This window comes from Macrotis lagotis, chromosome X, assembly GCF_037893015.1.
Source record: "Macrotis lagotis isolate mMagLag1 chromosome X, bilby.v1.9.chrom.fasta, whole genome shotgun sequence".
Taxonomy (NCBI): domain Eukaryota; kingdom Metazoa; phylum Chordata; class Mammalia; order Peramelemorphia; family Peramelidae; genus Macrotis; species Macrotis lagotis.
This window is the reverse complement of record NC_133666.1, coordinates 649,012,232-649,030,361: the sequence shown is the minus strand read 5'-3', so window position 1 is coordinate 649,030,361 and position 18,130 is coordinate 649,012,232. Positions and strand designations below refer to the sequence as shown.

The 18,130-nt window shown below is 36.3% G+C and overlaps 1 protein-coding gene across 2 annotated transcripts in view; it reads left to right on the top strand.

Annotated features, from left to right (window-relative positions):
* Nucleotides 1-18,130, top strand: part of SLC25A42 (solute carrier family 25 member 42) — a 68,405-nt gene that overhangs the window by 29,228 nt on the left and 21,047 nt on the right. For both annotated transcript variants that reach the window (XM_074204698.1, XM_074204697.1), the window contains exons 2-3: nt 8,991-9,103; nt 15,389-15,494. In XM_074204698.1, the coding sequence (XP_074060799.1) occupies nt 9,026-9,103; nt 15,389-15,494 (184 nt within the window). In that variant the 5' untranslated portion in view covers nt 8,991-9,025. The remainder of the gene's footprint in view (nt 1-8,990; nt 9,104-15,388; nt 15,495-18,130) is intronic.

The following is an 18,130-nucleotide window of genomic DNA, read 5'->3' as shown; positions in this document are numbered from 1 at the left end:
GGTTGATAAAATTTGTTAGGAGGCATGAAGTGATCCTATGAGGTATTATATGCATTTAGAAGACAAACTTTGACTACATATTTTTACCTAATACTGACTGACTTGCTGCCATTTACAGTCTTTTATGGAGGGTGGTATTACAGAATCTATAATCCAACTCTACCTGATTAAGTGTGCCCCTGAGAAATGGTTTAGGCTTTGCTTAAAATTATCTGGTAAAGGGGACTTTGCTGCTTCCAGACACAGTCTTTTTCACTTTTTGAAGAGCTGAAATTGTTGGGGAGGATTTTCCTAAATCAAGCCTAAACTAATGGCAGTGTTGATTTGAATAGATCAGCCTTAACTTGATTGTGTTATTTCCTTTTCCTATGACATTTCTTGGTTACCAATTCATTTGTATTGAATAATGCACCATAAATGCAAGGTGAAAAGAGCTTATGAACTAATGACCATGTTTTGTTTTATGTTATATAACTCTATTATTGCTAGTTATATCACCTTAAGATTTAGAGCAGGCTACTAAGTAGTGCTTCGCTTTAATAGATGTCATATTTTAATGGTAATGTTAATTCATGTGGAATTTGATATGCCTCCTAAATGATTTATACTTTTGTTTTAAGGGGACAAATTTTACTCTTATTTCAATTGTATATACCATAGATATTGTTTCAGTTGTAGGATACCATAGATATTATCACTGTTGCTTTAAGAACCAAAAAAAAAAAAACCACTGAGAAAAAAAGCAGTTTGTACTGACAATTTGAAAAGTCAGTTGAGAAAAATGGCTCCCTAAGGAGTCAGGGAAAGGTGAATATTTTTTTCTGAGATACAGGAGTAAGTCATAGAAAATACACAGAGAACAGTAATGTGAAACTTAATCCTCTTCAGAATTGTTGTAATATGTTAAAAAATAAACTTCATAAAGAGAATTCAACAAAGAATTTGTTTCAGAAATTTGAAAAAGTAAATTGAAAAATATCTCTGTGGCAATCTATGTGTTATCTGTAAACTTGATGATCTACGGAGAGAAAAGAAAGACAATGAAAAGAAACTTTTTTCCTTGTGAGATCCTCTTGTATAATTTTATGAGGAAATTCTACAAGGAAATGCTTGAGAGAAACTGAAAATTAATTCTTGTGTTTACTGAAGAGAAGAAAAAATACTTATTCTGAGAAGAAATACTAAGGTATTTTTTCTTTTCATTGAAATTTTATTTTTCCATTTACATGTTGTGGTAGTTTTTCAACATTCATTCATTTACAAATTTATGTGTTACACATTTTTCTACCACTTTCCCTTCCCTTCCCCCCTTCCCAAGGCAGCAAACAGTTTGGTAAAAGTTGTACATGTATATTTGTGTTTAATATATTACATATTAGTCATTTTGTATACGAAGAATTGCAACTAAAGAGAAAGAAAGAAAACCATGAGATGGGAAAGAAAAACAGAAGCTTTTAAAAAGTGAATGTAGTATGCATTCAGATTCCATGGTTTTTCCTTCTAGATGTGGAAGGTATTGTCTGTAGCAGAGTCTCTCAGCATTGTCCTTGATCTCTGAATTGCTGAGAGGAGCTTCATCCATCAGTTGATCATCTCACAATGTTGCTGTTAATGTGTACAATGTTCTCTTGGCTCTGCTCCCTTCACTCAGCACAGTTCATGTAATTCTTTCCATGTTTCTCTTTTTTTTTTTTTTGGCATGGCAGTGGTGGTTAAGTGGCTTGTCCAAGGCCACACAGCTAGGTAATTATTAAGTGTCTGAGGCCGAATTTGAACTCAGGTCCTACTGACTCCAGGACTGGTGCTCTATCCACTGCACCACCTAGCTGCCCCTCCATGTTTCTCTAAAATTTGGCCCCTCATGATTTCTTATAGAACAATAGCACTCTATAACATTCATACATCATAATTTGTTCAGCCATTCCCCAAATTATGGGTATCCCCTCAATTTTCAGTTCATTTTCTCTATAAAAAGAGCTATAATTGTTTTTGAACATGTGAGACTTTTCTCATTTTTTATGATTTCTTTTGAATGTAGGCTTATTATTAGCATTGCTGTTCCACATTTGGATGGTGTGATGCTGGCTGACGGAACACCTGGGTTTTCTTATTTTCTTTTCTTATTTTTTTAGATTTTGCAAGGCAGTGGGGTTAAGTGGCTTGTCCAAGGCCACACAGCTAGTATTATTAAGTGTCTGAGGTTGGATTTAAACTCAGGTACTCGTGAATCCAGGGCCAGTGTTCTATCCACTGTGCCACCTAGCACCCCGTGAACCTAGGTTTTCTTGTATTGTTAGACCAAAATTAGTGAAAGCCATAGAGAATCAGTCCATACTTTGTTGCATCTCAGCTTTGTCTTTCATTTTCTTTTCTTTTTTTTTTAAGGTTTTTGCAAGGCAAATGGGGTTAAGTGGCTTGCCCAAGGCCACACAACTAGGTAATTATTAAGTGTCTGAGACTGGATTTGAACCTAGGTACTCCTGACTTCAGGGCCAGTGCTTTTATCCACTGCGCCACCTAGCCACCCCTGATTTTCATTTTCAAAGAGGACCAATGATATCATGGGTGATGTCTTGACTTGCCTGTGAATTGGATTTAAGTGATACAGAGTTGTACAAAGTTGCCAGCCTCACTGCCTGAGATGCAGTTGTTGATTTTGGCATCTTCAATGTCTGACCAAACTCCACAATGTCTGCCTCTTTCAGGGTCATTGGAACAAATTGTTCTCATCTACCCATTCCACTGGGAAAAGTTTTCATCTGCTTGGGGTAGACATCTTCCTAGTTCACTGACAGGTTTGAGACCTGTGAGTTACCCTCAATCTGGTTAATCCCACCTACCAAGTTGGTGTTACTGAGGTGTGGCTTCTGTGCATGCTACAGTTTCTTGGAGCTACAGATAAGAATAAGGTGAATCAGGTGCTTGGTTTGGTTCCTGTCCTTTATAATTGAAGAAGACCAAAATGACAACCCTATGTTTGAAACAAATTACAAGTGTGTCCAACTGTGGCTGTTCAGACCAATATGAACTTGGATTGCTCTACCATAGATCGGGCACAAATAGCCCACGTGAACTCCTGGGGTGGGTACTCTAAACTTATGTATGTTGTGTTTCCTTCGAGGTGCTTCTATTCTACCTTCCTCTTAGAGTGCAGCACCCTCACTAATGAGGGCATGCAATGTTGAGCAGTCTTGTATTGGTGTCTCCCATGTTGTATTCTAAAGTCCTTCAATGAGACCTTCAAGGGTGTCTCAATATCGCTTCTTCTGACTCCCTTGTGAGCACTTGTCCTATGTGAGCTCTCTATAAAATTGTGTTTTTTGGCAAGCATATCTCTGGCATTCTAACAACGTGTCTGGCCCAACGTAGTTGTACTCTCTATAGTAATGATGGATTGCTAGCTTGAGAAAGGACCTCAGTAACTGATATCTTCTCCTGCCAGGTGATCTTCAGAATCTTCCTAAGACAATTTAAATGGAAGTGATTTGTTTTCCTCACATGGCTTTGGTAGACTGTCCAGGCTTCCCAGGCATATAGCAATGAGGTCGAGCTTCAGTTTGATAGTCTTCTCTCCCACACTTTCTATCAGAGCCTCCCAAACACAGAACTAGCTCTGGTAATGCAGTGTCAAACCCATTGTCAATGTGTACCTCCCTGGAAAGGACACTGCCTAGATAAGTGAACTTGTTCATGGTTCTCAAAACTTCTCCATTTGCTATAATCAGTGGTTCCATATATGGATGGTGTGATGCTGGCTGACAGAGAGCACCTGTGTTTTCTTGTGTTGTTAGACCAAAATTAGTGAAAGCAATAGAGAGTCGATCCATACTTTGTTGCCTCTCAGCTTCAGAGGCTGCGTTGAGTGCACAGTCATCTGCAAACAGAAGATCATGCACCAGCACTTTCTGAGTTCAAATCCTGCCTCAGAAACTTAACTGGATGTGTGACTCTGGGTAAGCAGCTCTGAAAAGGGCTCAGTAAGCCCTCATATCAGAGGTACTTGACCTGAACATCACCTACAGTGATATGGTCACTATGTATCACAGGAAGAACTTGAAGCTAACTAGATCTTCCTTGCTTCAAAGCTAGATATGTCCACTAGGAAGAACTAAAAATGATATCTTTAATCTTTTTGTTATTCTGAACTTGACAAATACAAAAAAGAATATTTCCATAAATGAAACAAACTATCAATAGTTTAAGTATGAATTTGAAAAATCATGTTAGTTCCCAAGGCTCTCTCATTTATTTATTGCCCTTAACCTCCTTCTGATTTGTTTATTTTTTTCACATCCTTCATTAGTGTTTTTCTTCTTTTTCTATCATTCTTCCCCTCCCCCTCTCAAAGGTCCCTTTTTATCATATCAAGAAAAATATTCACATTAGACATATCCAAAAATTATTTGTCTCTAAACCAACAATCAAGGGTCACCCCCCCACCAGATCCTTCAGTGTAAATGTTTCTTAAACCTCAAACCTCCTTAGATAATCTAATTTGCTTTCATTATTTCAAATGATCATTTCTATTTGGTTGACTTCCATCTCTTTATTTTATCTCTAGATCCCTAGTTACTCAGACTCACAACCAATGTGTCATCCAGGACTCCCCACTCTCTCTCATTCCCTATATTGCCAATCAGTTGCCAAGTCCTGCCATTTCTACCTTCATAACATTTCTCATAAGACAATTTAAATGAAGACAATTTGGTTTGCTGACATGGCATTGGTAGACTGTCCAGGTTTCACAGGCCTATGGCAATGAGATCAGCTCTATAGAACTTCAGATTGGTAGTCAGTCTAATACCTCTTCTCTCCCACACTTTCTATCAGAGCCTCCCAAATACTGAGCTAGCTCAGGCAATGCATGTGTCAACCTTATTGTCAATGTGTACCTCCTTGGAAAGGACACTGTCAAGATAAAGGGTCCACTGTTAACAAAACTTCTCCATAATGATGGTGTGGTGCTGGCTGTGACACTTTCTTCTTTCCTGTGACCCTTTTACTATCCTGGAGCACAGACCCTCATCACTTAATACAGAATTATTGCAGAAAGGTTACTGGTGGATCTGCCTACTTCAAGTCTCTCCCACTTCGATCCATATTTGATTAAACAAGCAAACTGATCTTCCTAAAGCACACAGATCTGATCACCCCTCTCTCTGCCCAATTCAATCAACTCTAATGTTTTCCCATCACCTCAAGATAAAAAATAAAGTCTTGTGTGTGGCTTTTAATTTGACACACTCTGTGATTCAATGTCCCTGACTTCCTGACTATTCCTCGCACATCACACTCCATCTCCTTAACTCTAAGAGTTTGCACTGGCTGTTCTTCATACCTGGAATGCTCTCTCTTCTCATCTCCTACTTTCCCTGACTTCCTTCTAGTCTCAGCTGTAGTCCTACAAGATGCCTCTCTAGGTCCTCATTAATCTTATTGCTTCCTGAAATTATTTCCAGTTTACCTAATATGCAAGGTGTCCCCAAATTCTTAGTGTAGTTTTCAATCTTAATAGCTTTTGAGACACCTTGTATATCCTGTTTGCACTTAGATATTTGCAAGTCATCTCTCCTCTCAGACTGTGAACTCCTGGAGAGCAAGGGCTGCCTTTTGACTTTTTTTATTCCACATAGCAGATACATAATAGATGTTAGCTTATTGACTGACTTTAGGAAGATCATCAGTTATTGAGTGGGAAGGGAAGACATGTGAGGTGGGAAAAGGGGAAAAGTAACTAGAAAGCTGTGGCAGCGATCTTGGTGAGAAGAGCATGACCTAGAGAAGTTACTGAGTGAATAGAAGAGATAGAAATAAGATTTGGCAACTGATAGTTATGAGGGAGTCTGCAGAGTTACACAAAGATTGTGAGCCTAGATGATTTTAAAGGGGGGATCTTGTCATCAGTTGGGAAGTTCAAAAGAAGGGTGAGTTGAGGGGGAGGAAAGATCCTGAGTTCTGCTTTGGAGCTATGGTTATGAAGTAGGGGTGGAAATACTATCCAAAAGGCACTTGGAAAAATGAAATTGAATACAGTAAGACAAGAGAAGACAGCTACTGAGCTAGACTGAGAGTTTGAGATGGCTCAGGCTATGACATTTGTCTTGGCCAAGATAGTGTAAATAGATCTACATATATGTCTTTATGTTTACTATTGCTTCCATTCATTTATAAATTATATAAATTCTTTACTTTTATATTTAAACATAGAGACATGAAGGGAGGAGAGAAGGGAGATTTTTTTCCATTTCATTACATAACATATGTATACTATATAAAATAGAATTATGTATAATATTTATTATTAATAACTAACTGAGGTGGGAGTTTGAATAGATTAATGCTAATGAGATTGCAAATTCATAAGAAATAAAATATCCAAACATAGCCAGAACTCATTCTAAAGCTTGACTGAATAAAAGTAAATAAAGAATGAGTCAAATGACAGACTGAGATTGGGTGACTTACAAGTAGATCTGGACAGACCCCCCCCCCCCAATCTAATATTACTGCAGAGGAAAAGGGCATATACTTGCTATATGTCTTCTTCACCTGCTTCAAGCATTTTATTTTATCCAATTATATACACATAATTATAATACTAATTAGAGTGTTGTAGATTTATCAGAGAGGTCATACATGGAAGAAAGAGGAAAGGTTCAAGGGATCACCTTCAGCTGAAGGCTTCAGAAAGACTTTGTGGAGGAAATGCACCCAACTTAGTCCTAAAATAGAAGGAAGAATTTCAGTAGTAGAGATGAGAAGAATATGCCCCAGGCAAGGGGAAAAATGTTCCAGAACATGGGAGCAGAAAACTGTTAAGACAAAATCAAGGAACAGGAAGGCCCAGTACAGTGTTCAAAAAGGAATATTATAAAGTGGTGAATAGAAAGGTAGATTAGGACTACATAGTGAAGAACTATTATCAACAGAAAAAAAATTTGTGTTTTAAATTATGGATTGGGAAGAATTTTTAAGGGTCTTTGGACTAGTGAGTAATATAATCAGACTTGGTTGTAATGTTAGGAAATAAAGGACCACAAGTATATTTTGGTGATTTTACAAACTTATACTTCAGAATTGTGGGATCTGAGATTGAACTTGAAGATGCCTTTTCTTAGGTTGTTTATATGAAAGAGATATTAGATGTTATCTAAATATCTGTTTATTTCATTTCTTTAACAAAGAGCTAATGAAAGTAAGCCATTTGGTTAAGTATTTCTAGTATTTAAAGTGATTTTTAGTCAAAAGTATTTCTCTCAATATAAGTAAAATGTGAAAAACTAACTGCTTTAAGCAATTGGAGGAACATCTACCAGTGTATCCTTCCAAACATGGGTTAGGATTCATGAAAACACAATTTAGGAGAAATGATATCTGTTACAGAAGCAAGGGAATTCCATGAGGATAGAGCAGAGAGACATACCCAAGCAGATGTCAAGAACTAAGGGATGTCTTCATGGGGGAGCTTAGCAGGATTCAGGTGGTTGTGGTAAGGATGTGTATATGATGACTTTGTTTATACAACATGTAGAGAAAGGCATAGCCTATATAATAAAAATATTCCATTTTGACAAATTGCCATCTATGGGGGGTGGGGGAGGGAAGTAAGATTAGAGGAAAAATTGTAGAACTCAAAATAAATAAAAAAGTCTATAAAAATATTACATTTCTAATTTACTATTAATTTGTACAAAAAATCCACTATCACAAATTAAACTTTGTCAGTTCAACTTGATTCCATAAATCTTTCTCCAGTCATTGTTGGCCATTCATCTGTATATACCATGATCATTGGTGCAGTTTGTATTCTACTTTATTAAGACTTTATGTATTAACATTTACTGAAGAAATTAATAGAGTGATGTCACTGGACAAATAAACACTTCAATTTTGTTTAAGCCTCAGGAAATATGTGGGAATGAAATTCATATGTCATTTGCCGCTTTAACAGTGGTGCTTTGAAAGTTGTACAATGTTGGGGAAGTACTTTGGTATTTTAAGACAGATGAGAAAAGGAAATTGTAGAGTATTATAAACAAGTTGCCAGGTTGGGGAGGGGGGTTATGCATGACATTATGAAACTTAGAGACTTAAAATCTATTTTCCAAAGAACATTTTGTTCAGAGGAAAAAGTTGCTGTTGACTAATTTACCCCAGCTAACCACCTCTACATGTGACTTTGAGAGTGATTGGGATCTTTTGATTAATGCAAAGGGCTTTGATATCCTAAAAGATAATCAAGAAATGGGTAAACTTTATATTGTGTGCTTATTGTGGCATATATATTTTTTTGAAAAAGTGGGTTGGTCATAGCACCAGAACACTGTTGAGCCATGTTTATGAATCCTTCTGAATGTAACTAGGGAAATACATCAGTATTTTGTTAATTTGTTTTTGTTGGCTGACTTCTGAGATCCTTCTATCAGGTGGCTTATAGAAGGCATGTAGGATGGGGTCAAACTCTGGTGATGTGAATGAAACAGGCAGGTTTCCAATAGCCTTTGTATGTTATATAAATTACTTTAGCAAATTTATTTTACTAAACATTGATTAAACACTTTGTTAATTCAGGCTACCATACTTTTAGATAAAAATGCTAACAATAGATTTTGTGGTGGAGGATAGAGAAGAACAGAAATAGATGTCATACAAAGTAACCATAGGTACCCAAGACAAGAACTGAGGTTCTGTGCCATGTTTGAGGAAAGAAATTTGGAGGGGCCCAAGATCATACTATATGAGTATTGTGTGAAAAAGCTGGGGATGTCTCACCTGGAGAATAAAAAGAGTGTGAGAAGGTAAGAAGGACCAGTGTTTCATGATATAACTGACTTCAAGTATTTGAAGGTCTGTCATATAGTCGACTTTGATTTTAAACTTGGGGTCTTAGAACTGGAAGTGATGCCAGTCACTTCCAGAAGTTCTTTCTAAGATCTTCCTTGATGGGATGATTTCTGTGTGATTTATTGTACATTTTTATTTTAACCTAGGAATACCATCTTCTACCATTATCAACAAGACTGGTATGGGTAATGGTGTGAAAGAAGCTTCTGTGGGTTTAAAAGAGAAGGATGTGAAGACCATTCTGCCAGTTACTTGTGAGGTAAGGTAAATGTCAAATGTTTTCCTTTCTGGTCGCCTTGTTCTGATAAATATGCTTTTCCTCAAAGTTACTTCTGTGAAGGAACAGTATAGTTGATGGAAACTTAGCATGTACTCTCCATGTTTGTCAAGACAAAGGGGTGTATGTGTATGTGTGTTATACGTATATACATACATGTATGTCATATATATAAATGGAAGTGTTTACATAGATAAATGTGTGTATTATATATATCTCAAACATATTCACTTGTTTATCTCTTCTTACTTAGGTTAGTAGGGCTTATTTTAATAATAATACTTCACGAATCAGTGATTTGGTTGGTGTGGGTCTTTTCTCCACCAATACTGATTGTAACCTCCTTTATATCTTGATAACTTGTTTTCAAGAATTGCTTTAGTTGAAGAATTCACACCCTTATGACCAATTTGGTGATCAATCTCTTATAATTTAACTAGATTGGTTCTTGGACAGCAGACATACAGTTCAACATCAGGCCTTTTATTGTAAGCCTTTCCTGATTGGTAGAACATGCAACAGCTTACTTTTCATTGGGGTAGCCTTCAAGAACTAAAGTTACCACCAGGCCATGATGAGGCATTGAAGAAGAATATTAACAGGTGTCTAATAATACTAATAAACCTCATTTTATTTAATTATTTGATTTTTATTTTATTTTACTGAAGAGCATAAGAAAACCTATATTTATATATGTGGTATTTTATGCACATTTGTCTCATTTGGGCTTACAGAAACACTATGAGGGAAAGTGGAATAAAAGTACTGGCATTCCCATTTTACAGATTAGATTAAGAAAGGACTGAACCTTGAAATTTTGGTTCCAAGCTCCCTGTTATTTCTTTTTAAAGAAATTATTGGGGTGGCTAGGTGGCACAGTGGATAGAGCACTGGCCCTGAAGTCAGGAGTACCTGAGTTCAAATCTGACCTCAGACACTTACTAATTACATAGCTGTGTGGCCTTGGGCAAACCGCTTAACACCCATTGCCTCGCAAAAAAAAAAAAAAAGAAAAGAAAAGAAATTATTTATTGATATTTTGGAGGGAGGGATTGCATCACTTCCTAAAATACCTCCCAACTTCCTTTTCCAATGAATATTCTTCCCTGTGCCAAAACAAAATAGGTCAGCTGATTCACTATGTCTGGTAGCCTGTATGTGACTTTCCACACTGCCTATTTATCTTTTTTTTCCTATTCCAAAAGGAAGGGAACATATTTCTATCATCAGTCCTCTGAAATCAAGATTCATCATTATTGATCTGAATTCTAATGTCTTTTAAAGATGTTTTCTTTTACATTAGTATCATTTTATAACATTGGCTCTGCCTTCTTCACTGTGCATTAGCTTGTTCAAATTCATTTCTTATGGTTCAAAAACATTCTAGTACATTCATTCATATATTCTGCCCTTTGTTCAGGCATTCCCTCATTGATGGGCATCCACTCTGTTTTCTGTTTTTCTATTACCCCTAGACTGCTAGAGGGTGTCATAATGTACAGAGCCCTAGGCTTGGAGTCTGAAAAATCTGAATTTGAATCCTACACCTCAGGGGTCCTACCTTTCTGACTGAATTTCCTTATCTGTGAAATGAGAATAATACCCTTAAGTTGTTGTATAGAGCTTTGCAAAACTTTAAAGTACCATTCTGTAGGGGTGCTATGATGGTTTATTATTCTTACCACTTACACCCCACCATACTACTTCTCACCCTTTCTGCTGAAGGATTATTTATTACAGCCACCTGCATAGTGGAGTAAAACACTACAGCTACTTGAGTCATGCGAATGCAGGTTTGAATATTAAAACAACCTCCCATTTTACCTAAAGGAAATGAAAACTTCACCAGATAGGTTTTAAGTATAATTCCTAAAGATGTAGGAAATTGGGTCTTTTCTACTCTTTTAGCAGGGGCTTCATAAATGCTCATTAAATTAAGTTAAATTCTTGGTGCTAATTACTGACTACAAGGCAAATCATAAATTAATCTGAAAATATAACTGTTGTTAGTTTTTGCTTATCTTTTTCTTGGTTTTAAGGGGAGGTTGGGGCCTACACTGTAATATGATCCTACTGCAGTGTAATATGGTTTATTGGCATGAATATCAAATTGAGAGTTAGGAAACTTGCATAGAAAAGGAATATTGAACCACATATATGACTTTATGACTTGGGTACAAGTTCCAGTCCTGCTTTGTTTCCAAAGCTTTTTGACTTTCTCATCTTTTTTTTTTTTTTTTTTTTTTTTAGGTTTTTGGCAAGGCAAATGGGGTTAAGTGGCTTGCCCAAGGCCACACAGCTAGGTAAATTATTAAGTGTCTGAGACTGGATTTGAACCCAGGTACTCCTGAGGCCGGTGCTTTATTCACTACGCCACCTAGCCACCCCTGAAGTTTTGTTTTTTAGATTTTTTTTGGGGGGGGTTAAGTGGCTTGCCCAAGGCCACGTGGCTAGGTAATTATTAAGTGTCTGAGACTGGATTTGAACCCAGGTACTCTCCTGACTCCAGGGCTGGTGCTTTATCCACTGTGCCACCTAGCCGCCCCGACTTTCTCATCTTCAACATAACATTTTACTTTGTTGGATCTTAGTTTACCCATCTGTAAAATGATAGGATTGTACTAAGTGATTTAGAATCCTGTTTGTGTCACTAATTATCCCATCTTCTCTCATGGCTTCAGTTTTTTCATTTGTAAAATGATGGTATTAAAACTTAGCAAAGAGGACAAAGGATGTAAATGGTCAATGCAGAAGAAATTGCAGGAAGACTAATATATGTTGTTCTTGGAGCTGGGAATTGATCACAATTCTGGAAAGCTGTTGAGGATTTTGTAAAACAAAAGGATGAAAAGGTCCTTTATATACCAAAGTTTATAGTAGGCTCTTTTGTTATAGCAAAGAATATATTGTGAAATTATAATCACAAGTTTGGTCCCAAAGAAAAAATATGAAAAGAGGCCTCCCGTTTCATCCCTAATGTAGAAGCATGGTATACTGGGTTGCAGTGCCCTGCCTATGACATTAGACTTTTTCAGCATGTTTTCAGTTTTGCTAACCTTTCCCCCCTTTATTATAAGGGATAGCTCTCTAGGAGAAAGTGAGGGAAGAAATATAATGCAAAATATGGGTGATAGAGAAGCAAATATCATTTCCTAAGTATAATCTTTTACCATTTTTTAAAATATCACCATATCCTTTGATCTATCAGAGGCAGTATGACAGAATGGATACAGAGATTGCCTAATGACACTGGATTTAAGTCCATTCTTTCACCCAAAGGATGCCTTAGGCAATTCTTTAAGATTAAAATTTTAAAATAATATTTTAATTACATATAAAGACAATTTCTAACATTCATTCTTCCCTTCTCACTTTGTAAGACAGTGATTTTATATAGGTTATACAAGTGCAGTCATGTAAAACATATTTTCATATTAGTCATATTGTAAAAGAAGAGACAGTCCAAAAGGAAAAACACACACACAAACAAAACACAGTAAATGAGAATAGTATGTTTCAATCTGCATTGAGACTCCATCAGTTCTTTCTCTGGATGTGGAAAACATTTTTCATCATGAGTCCTTTGGAATTGTCTTGGAACATTATGTTGCTGAGATTTAAGACTAAATTATAGAAGGGTTGCCAATTAGCATTAGTCAAGGATCTAGAGACAATCCAAATCCTCTGACTCAGAGAGCTTACTGCTAGCCATGCATTCATTCCAAGGAGATCCCCCAAATAAAGACCATCTATATAGTCATTGAAGCAATTTTTTTTTTGTGATTGTAAAAAGTTGGAAACAGAATCATCATATAAGAAATAATTAAACTAATTGTAGTACATGAACATAATGGAGCAATCTTGGTTCCCATGAAAAAATATGAAGAGTTTAGAGAAGACTCTGGAAAGAAGACTATGTCATAAAACTATGAATTTAGAGATAGTCTAAATCCATAAAGGCATCTAGTCCAATGTCTTCATTTTATAATGGAGAAAACCGAAGCCTAAAGTGATAATGACTTGTTCAGTATCTCACAGGTACTAAGTGGCAGTCAGAATTTGAACTCAGTCTTCTAGACTATAAGGACAGGAAGAAGTTAGCAGAACCAGCAAAGCAATATACACAATTACCATAACATTATAAAATGGAAGAGCAGTGACTAAGATTGGGTATAGCTTAAGAAAATGAACCTCCTTTCCTTCATTACCAAGCTGGGAGATTATACTTATGAAGTATAGTGCAGTTGGGCATATAGTGCCCAAACAAAGCAACACATTGACTCAGTTGGGGGCCCAACTGAGTCAATGTGTTGCTTTGTTTTGCTGAACTGTGTTTTGTTTTTGTTTCTTGATCTTTGTCACAAGGGAAGGCTTGTTGGGAAATGGAGGGAAATTGGAAATTTGAAATTTGAAATTTAGTGTAATATAATTAGTGTAATATAAAAATTATCAATTTTTTTTAATGAAGGGTTAGACTTAATCTCTGAGGCCCTTCCAGCACCAAAATTTATGTCTTATACTTTTTGGTAGTTGCCAAATGTACTTCCATTTTTAATTACTGCTTCTTTCTTTCACCAGGGATATGCTCATTGAGTTTTTTCTGTCCACTCTCATGTGCAACATATCCCAGTTTTAGAATTGTCTTTGAGTTTGAGTGAATTTTTATATTACATTAGTACTTTATATTGAAGCTTCTCTAAGCCTGCTGTCATTAACTGTTTTTAGTCTGTGTAGTGACCCATTGTATTGATATCAAAACTGGCACTTCACTGTAGCTAAATGTGTTTGTCTCCAGAGCTATCTAGTTAAATATGTGTTTTTATGTAGATGTGCTGATGACATTTGAGAACTGTTTTCAGTATAGCATATGCTTTGAGAGTTCAGTCATTTCCTAAGTAGTGATGGATGTTTGCTTTCAATTGAATCCTTTGTGCCAAAAGCTGTCTATAGACAAAGATGCAAACTGTAGTTGAATAGTGGGAGATTAACTGGACCAAATAGGGACAAAACCTATGTCCATGGATAGAATAATAATTGTTATCATTATTATTATTATATATTTTTAGTAAACGAGGTTAGAGGGTAATAAGCAGGGTGGGGGGGAGTTAAAGGAGGATTCTTTGTTTGCCTTTTAAGCTTTTGTTTCAAAATAATTTTTAAATAGAAAGGGTCAAGGTTTACTTTTTTGTTTGTTTAGTTTAAAGGAGACAAAGCCTTAGGTTTTGTCTGTTCACAGGTCAGTGTTCTGAGAACTTTGTACCTCATATGTCTAGTCATCTCTGCTTTTCAGGTCTTGTCAGACACTTTCTTTCTTCTGATTAGGATAATTGAGGTGGATAACTTTGCACAGAAAAACCTGAACTTAATTTTACTGACTTTAATTGGTACAGAACCAATTAATCTAAGAATTATAGAATCCAAGTTTAATAATATCTTTAGAAATCATCTAGGTTTCTTTTGTGTCTGAAGTCTATGGACCCCTTCTCAGAATACTATTTTTACAATATATAAAATATATAGTTTTAAAAGGAAAACAATTATTTTGAAATTAGGTTATAATTTTTTCTTATCCAAATTCATGGACCCTCTGAAATCTTTCACAGTAATCCATCCTACCCATTGTATTGATAAAGAAACTTAGTTCTAGAGAAGAGTGACAACTAAAGCTGTATAGTTATTGAAGCAGTGGTTGAAAGAAAGTGGTAGAACTCAACTGATTTTCATGTGGTTATTTGAAACTAAAAGTATTTTCCCTAACAACAACATGAAGTGATGATCAACCTTGCTGGACTTGCTCACTCACTGCATCGTTGTAATAAATGGACAATTTCAGGGGATCTGTGATGGAGAAATACCATTTGTATCCAGAGAAAGAACGGTAGAGTTTAAATGAAGAACAAAGATTATTATCTTCAATTTTTAAAAAAAGTCATCTTATGTATTACATTATTTTGCCATCTCTAATATTTTCTTTCTTCCTTAAGGGCATTTTTTTTCTCTCAACACATTCAACTTTGATATATGAATATCATGGAAACAAACGTAAAAACTATCAGACTGCCTTCTGGGGGGGAGGGGATGGGGGAATTGCAAAAAAAATTGATAGAAACTGCTATTGTATATAATTGGAAAACAAATAATATACTTACATTTAAAACAAGAAAATAAAAGTGTTTGGCATTTCAAATTATTGAGTAATTTTTTTGTGACAAATTAAACTTCTTTTGTTACTGATTGTTGTGTTTGTCTTTTTTGGTTTTGTTATAGGATGATAAAAAAAAAGTTCTCAACTCCCTATTATCCGGGGCACTGGCAGGAGCTCTTGCTAAAACTGCAGTAGCTCCTCTGGACAGAACCAAAATCATCTTTCAAGGTAAATGCTCTTGGATATGTTCAGAATATTATAAAGAAGATTCTTCTCTGGTTTCTGGGGACCGTGATGACCTCTAAGGCCTTTCCAGTTCTCTAGGAAGAAGAAACAACTCTTCCCTCCTATCTACTCTTCTTTCCTATTCCTGTCCCCAAAGGACAAAAATAAGAACTAAAAGAGTTTTTATCAAATTTTATCTTTGTTTTCTTTGATTACCTTGCTGGAGTGAGAGAGACCCTCCTGAGCAGAAAAGATTTTTCAAATTTCATTCTTTGGGACTGATTAGAGCTAGCTGACCACTGACACAAGTATGCCTGGCCATCTTTCTGCCTTGGTGTGATAATGTTCTTCCCTTGAGTTAAGGGTGGTCACAAGTGCCGGTGGACCTATGAAGAAGTAGCACCATGGTTAGGAAAGAAGACTAGTTATACTGCTGTATTCCCCAGAGTTTGACTCACTTTGTTTGCTGCTGGCTTATTTGATATTCTCTCTCTGCAGGCTCCCCCAAAGAGCACAGGTAACATTTGCCTTGAGTCATTTCCCCTTTTTCTTTGTGGTTCAATTCTCCTTTTTGATAAGAGGTTCTTTCCCTTGCTCACTAACTTTGTGCTACCCAAAGTCTTTCCTTGTAGCCTTCTGAAAATGCCAGCATTGCTTGACTTTACTTCCTCTTTCCTATCAAAACTTATATTCCTTCAATTTTTCTGATCCAAGAGATTATTGTTATTAATTATAATAATAAAATAATTCATATTAATGAGCGTAATGAATGACTCTCCTTTTAACCTTTCCAGGGGATGTTAGATTTTAAAAGAAGTAGTATTGTTCAAATTGGATATCTATTTAGTAAATATCATGAATTGCTACCCAAATCTGACTACTTTTGCTTCAGTCATCTTCCTTTTCCTCTTCCTTACTCTGCTCACCTTTACTTCAACTATACTCTTTCTGAATTTAAAAGAACAGGAATCAGCAGCTTCTAAAAGGGATCTCATGAATAATCATGAACTTGGGCAAGAAAGTGGTCTGAACAGATTATATATTTCTAGTAGTTTTGATCCATTTCATTTTCCACTTACTGACTTATTTGAACTTTGCTTCCTTGTACTTGAAAAAGTGTTTCAGTACAGCCCTTCAAAAATCTATCTACTATGTCCACCAGTCTTTGATGCCCTTTTTGTTTCCTTAGCTCATCAAAAGACAAAGTTCATTTCCAAAAGGACTTTGCTGGAATTAAGAAGAAAAAGACAAAATTACACTTTTACAACAGAGAATTGTTTCAGAACAAAAGGAGTCTTATCTTGACGGAACCCTCTGTTTGGCCCAAAAGACTGACAACAAAGTTTCTGGTCATCTAGCATCTGGCCTGGTCCCCTCTTTTACCCTCATCCCAACTTGGCCTCCCAACTTGCTTTGATGAAAGATTATCTGTGATGGAATTTGAGGGATCCAAGCAAATTTTACGGACAATAAGGGTCTCCAAACACCACTTCTTTTAGCCAGGGCAAGTGGGGGGGGCACCTAGTCCCCTGTCTCTTTCTTTGCTTCTCACACTTTGCTGCCCCTGCCATACTTTCTTTATCCATATTATTGCTACCACCTTTAATGTCTCTTAGGATGACATTTTCCCATGGCTTCCTCCTAAATTAGAAACTGTGTTGAGTATAGCAAGGAATCAATTTACAAAGGAAGAATAGAAAATAAAACATAATCAATAAATCAAGGTTTAAGGTAAAACTGACCAGAACCTGGTCAAACTTTTCAACTAAGCTAGTTTCATTCTAAACCCTATCAAGGAGTGGACTCAGCCTTCTGAGACAAGACTGTTGTTTTGGCAGGGAGAAATAGGACTTCAAGAGGCTTTATTCTGAGCCTCCTGAAGAATTCATCTCTGTCATTAATTTGTAAATAATCATATTGAATTGATTTGAATTAGAAAATTACCTAATTATGCTTAGAAACAGTGTCCAAGAGAAAAGCAAAAAATTAGTATTGAAAAACTACTTGTAGGGGCAGTTAGGTGGTGCAGTGGATCTCTATCATCTGCTCTGGAATCAGGAGGTCCAGAGTTCAAATCCAGTCTCAGACACTTAATAATGACCTAGTTGTGTGACCTTGGGCAAGCCACTTAACTCCACAGCCTTTCAAAAAAAACCCTAAAAAATTACTTGTAGATTTTTATAGATCTTAGAAGTAGGTTCTTCTGGTATTAAAAGTGCCACCCCTGGGTGGAGATTTAAGGGTCACCTGACCTACTTAGTTACTTCAGCTAATTTGTCATGTTGAAGAAAGATGTGAGTTTTTCTGCTTGGGCACCAGGGGGCAGAATAGGGCTGTTAGATGAAATTAGGAGACTTCTGTGGAAAAGAACAAAGAACTTCATATAGTAAACTGTTCAACAATTGAAACTCCTCCCTGAGGAGATAATGGATTCTTTGTGACTGGAAGTCTTTTCAGGGTGTTTGGGAATGCTGGGAAGGATGTTCTATTTTAGGTGGGATCAGACTCAGTGATCTACAAGGTCCCTTATGATTCTCTTCATTGTCATGTTATCACTTATCTGTATGAGTGTGTGTGTGTGTGTGTGTGTGTGTGTATATATATATATATTAGCACTCAAGTTTTTTGCCACAGCTACC